The sequence below is a fragment of the Pygocentrus nattereri genome, chromosome 15 (assembly GCF_015220715.1).
Source record: "Pygocentrus nattereri isolate fPygNat1 chromosome 15, fPygNat1.pri, whole genome shotgun sequence".
Lineage (NCBI taxonomy): Eukaryota > Metazoa > Chordata > Actinopteri > Characiformes > Serrasalmidae > Pygocentrus > Pygocentrus nattereri.
In genome coordinates this window covers 39,310,758-39,315,757 of record NC_051225.1, presented here as the reverse complement: position 1 = coordinate 39,315,757, position 5,000 = coordinate 39,310,758, and the positions used below count along the sequence as shown (strand labels likewise).

General features: G+C 42.5%; 1 protein-coding gene across 1 annotated transcript in view; it reads left to right on the top strand.

Moving 5' to 3' along the window:
- LOC108411071 (protein kinase C-binding protein NELL1) overlaps positions 1-5,000 on the top strand; it is a 406,580-nt gene that overhangs the window by 182,672 nt on the left and 218,908 nt on the right. Inside the window, exon 11 of the mRNA XM_017682451.2 lies at positions 616-715. Within this exon, the coding sequence (XP_017537940.1) occupies positions 616-715 (100 nt within the window). The remainder of the gene's footprint in view (positions 1-615; positions 716-5,000) is intronic.

Here is a 5,000-nt window from a genome sequence, read left to right as displayed (position 1 = left end):
TAGGGCTGCCCACCGCTCTGGGCAAGTGTGCTCACTGCCCCCTAGTGTGTGTATTCACTAGTGTGTATGTGGTGTTTCACTTCACGGATGGGTTAAATGCGGAGTTGAAATTTCCCCGTTGTGGGACTAATAAGGGTCTCTTAATATTAATCTTAATCTTAATATACATGTATGAGATGGATCTGGATAGTGCAAGCAGTGCAGTGTATACAGGTATAAACAGGTGTTTCGTTTTTTCAGAGAAAATATTGTACAACTTATAATAATAATATCTACAATATTTGTAAATTTGAGATTTTTTTTACATGATAAAAAAAAAAGTGTGATTACTTTAGCAAAGCATATGTTATAACGTGGCCTCTAAGGGTTAAAATAAATATTTAAGATTGTTCAGGGCTTCTTTGCTTTTCTTTGTAATCGGTCGTAAGCAATAGATCACCGGAGGTGGCGTGTTACTGTGAATAATGTCATGATTTGTTGTGATTAAATCTGAGTTTTGATGTTTTGTCCCTGCTGTTAATCAGCCTATACACTCTTTTTATTCCGGCTTTGATCAGCCTCTGTGTAAAATGCTTATTCAGCATCCTCTCTGCCGTTTGTGCCTCTCTCCAACAGAACGGTCTGATGCTTCCAGTGACAGAAAGCTGCCCAATTCTCAACTGCACAGTGAAAGAGCAGATTCTCCCGGAGAACAGGTGTTGCAACGTCTGCAGAGGTGAGCGTTTCTTCTTGTTTTTCTTTTCGCCCTCATGCATAACTGTCCCCGATATGCTCTGCTTATGACAAGCATTCTGCTGAAAACACAGTCCTTTCCTGCCAGACAGAGCCACCTGTTCCAGCATCTCCACAACACCCTCACGTCTCTTACCTTTCCTCTGTGGCCGATTCCTCTAATCTCGGCTGTGCTGCAGAATTCATCGGCTTTTGTTTATCTGCTTTCTGCTTTTCCGTGATCACTTAAAAATGCGATGTAGTATAATAATAATAGTATAAAATGATGTACCACTGTTTTTTAGATCAGCGTAACTCGCAATACTCAGAAATTATCCTCAAGTGATTGTATTGCATGTGGGTTTTTAATCATACATTGTAAAAAATGATTTATTTTATTTTAATTTAACCCTGGCAGACCTACATTGAGACACTTCTGCCTTTGCATACTTTTTAATTTTTTGTTACAGACAAACTGTCACATATTCAGCACAATGTCAGCTAATAAAATGTCATTTAGTAATTATTTTTATACAATATCTTCATGAATTAGCCCACGACACCACAGTAGCACAAAAACAAGCTTGTTTTTATTGGTCATTAAATGGAAAGTTTTAAATACGTAAAGCAAGCTCGTTTTTTTGCGCTACTCTGATTTTATGGCTAATTCATGAATATAGTCTGTCGAGTTATTTACCGAATGACGTTTTATTAGCTGAGTGTGCTAAACATGGAAACATATGACACTATAGTCGTGAATTGGTCCCTTAGCTTTGGTTTTATGGAAGTTCTCTTGGTAGTTTCGGTCCACAGTTACAAACTAGTCTGACCCCAGCCTGACACCGTCTGAATCATCTACATCCATACTGATTCCAAAATCAGTCATGCCTTCTGGATAACATCATGATTTGGGGTCTGAAGTGTTCCCACGCTGTATGTGGTGGGACAGTGGTTCTAGAGCCGTGTCTGTAGAAAACATCTTCTTAGACATTGTTTCGTTTTTCTGTTTTTGTTATTGGGTTTCGTTTCTTGCTTTTCGTTTTCCTCTCTCTTGGACCCAATCCCATTTCACCACTTAGCCCTACCCTTCTGTTTTGCATGTTCACGTCTAGAAAAGAGGTGTAGAAGAAGAAAAGAGGGTGCAGGCAGGATGGAGTGGGTGGAGACGGGTGTCAGGGCTGATGTGTGACAGAAGGATAGCAGCAAGAGTGAAAGGGAAGGTTTACAAGACAGCAGTGCGTCCTGCTATGATGTTTGGTTTGGAGACTGTGGCTCTGTCTAAAAGACAGGAGGCTGAGCTGGAGGTGGCGGAGATGAAGATGCTGAGATTTTCGTTGGGAGTGACGAGGATGGACAAGATTAGAAATGAGCAGATCAGAGGGACGGTGAAGGTGGAGCAGTTTGGAGATAAAGCCAGAGAGGCCAGGTTGAGATGGTTTGGACATGTGTTGAGGAGGAATAGTGGATATATTGGGCAAAGAATGTTGGAGATGGAGCTGCCGGGTAGAAGGAGAAGAGGTAGACCTCAGAGAAGGTTTATGGATGTAGTGAAGGTGGACATGGAGATGGTTGGTGTGAAAGTAGAGGAGGCAGTGGATAGGGCAAGATGGAGGCAGATGATCCGCTGTGGCGACCCCTAAAGGGAGCAGCCGAAAGAAGAAGAAGAAGAAGACGTCTAGCGGTAGGATGTCCTGATTCTTGTTGAGATAGAGGAGAAGGGCGTGTGTTAGAAGTGTTAGGACTACATGATCTTCCAAACGGAGGTTTTTCAGAGTCAACAATCACCATTTGAGACACCACCGAATGTGAGAATTCTCTTTAATACCATTTCTGTGCTTTTTGATCCTTTTCTTCATCACATGCATAAAAATCGGTAGTATGCTAATGTCTCGGTAGCAAGCAAGCTAAATTTCCTGTTCCACCTTAAAGTTACACTCTGGCTCCTCAGGAATCAGAACTGCTGCTCCATTTAAGGTGGAACAGTAAAAAAATTCCCACAAGAATCTGGTGAGTCTCTGACTTCAACTTCATATCACTGAAGAATTAGGGGCAGGTGATCATAGATAATTGCCCCCCTCTTTGAAGGCGTGTGATGCCCTAAAGCCCAGCAGTGAGGAGCCGAATTTTCCCCTCCTCTGCTGTCACTGCAGGCTGGTTGGGTCGCCTACAGAGCAGCGCTGGTAGCTGTTACTGAAGTAATGTTCTTTATTATTTGAGTGTCCCATTTTGTCTGTAAGATTCCAACCACTACCTCTTGTAACTCAATTCCAAGGGACAAGGAGACAATTCAAAACAAGGAGTCGGGATAAAAATAAGAAATGGGATTGAGCCTTAAAGTTGCCCAGAGTCAGTCACACGACAGCTGGCTCTGAACCAGAAGCTCTGACTGACTCATGAGACCTAACCAAAGCCGATCTGCACGCTTGTTCTCCGGCGGTGCTTATGGGCGCCGCCCGCCTCAACTTTCCAAGCTTTGAGTTACGTACTGTGATTGGCTGTGATTCGTAACTAGAGCCAATCAGATAAAGAATTTGCATTAAATATCACATCATAAAGGTAGTAAATTTAAACTTACCTGTAAACAAAATGATTGAGCCAACGGCATAGACATGGTGCACATGTTTTCTGTAAATTTAGGATTACTTAGGAAGCAAACGGCACACTTGGGCTTGTATTTTAGGGTTTTTTCTTCTAGATGCAAAGTTAAAAACACAGAGGAACAGTTATGCTTGAAATCTAGCATGATCTTTCATCTCACCAGCGAGATGGCCAGTTCTGAGATGGCTAGGAGGATGAAGGCCAACACAGGCTTCCTCTGAGACCTGTAAAGCCAACTACCACATCTTTTTGAATCGCCGCTCACACACAGTCATTGGACGGCCGAACGCGCTCGGAGGAAAGCGCCAACCACCAGATCTACTACGTCAGCTGACAGACGCCTGCGCAGACCAGCATCGGGCTGAGTGATGGGGGGATAAGGGGGGCCATCCTACCCACCCAGAGAGAGCGAGGCCAATTGTGCTCTCTTGGACTCCCGGCCATGGACGTCTGCAGCATCACCAGCGATCGATCTCCTCATGACAGAGACGACGCTTAGATGGTAGCGCTACTCGGGAGCAGACGGCCAGTTCTGAAGGGTACACAACCAGGTTGATTCCAATACAAGTTAAAAGAATATGAGATGCAGGTTGTTGCAGTAAAATATGGTCGGTGATGACCACTGTGGTGGTCTCTTAGCTGTTGACTGGTGTAGAGGCTGATCAGCTGTAGAGTAACAGATGATCTGCAGTCTGTAACTGTAGCTACAAGGCAGGTGGACGTAGTAAACTGGATACTCAGCCTTAACTGTCTACACAGACAGTGTGTGATGCTTAATGTAAATTGAATGCAGAACATTACATTTGCAATTTTTGTAACTCGACATTTTAACATTTACATTTGAATCTTAATTTAACTTAACGTGATGCATTTGAAACATAACACAATTTAATATTTGACACTTAACAGAATTCAACATTTGGGCATTTGAAACTGAACATATAATTCAGTGTTGTCTATTTGAAACAAATAATGTAATACTGTACATTTAAAACAGAGCATATTTTTACACCACACATTTCAACATAATCATAATTTAGTATTGAATATTTGAAACTTAATATTGTACATTTAATATTTAATGTTTTAACATAAGCTGGCATGGTGGGTAGCGCTGTCGCCTCACAGCGAGGAGGGTCTGGGTTCGATTCCCCGGCTGGGTGACCGGGGTCCTCTCTGTGTGGAGTCTGCATGTTCTCCCCGTGTCTGCGTGGGGTTCCTCCGGGTTCTCCAGTTTCCTCCCACAGTCCAAAGACATGCAGTCAGGCCGATTGGACGTGCTAAATTGCCCCTGGGTGTGAGTGTGTGAGTGGTTGTGTATGTCTGTCTGTCTGTCTGTCTGTCTGCCCTGCGATGGACTGGCGACCTGTCCAGGGTGTATCCTGCCTTCGGCCCAATGACCGCTGGGATAGGCTCCAGCACCCCCCCATGACCCTGACGGAGAAGCAGCTTAGAAAATGTGTGTGTGTGTGTGTGTGTGTGTTTTAACATTTACATATTTAAAATCATTATAATTAAATATTATATTCTAACTAAATATTGTATATAATTTAGCACTGAATAAATAAATTGCATTAACATAATTTGACCTTGTGCATTTGAAACTTAACATCATTTACACTGGACATTCAAAATTTAACGATTTAACACTGAATATTAAAAAATAAATATACTTTAACATGGCATTTGGA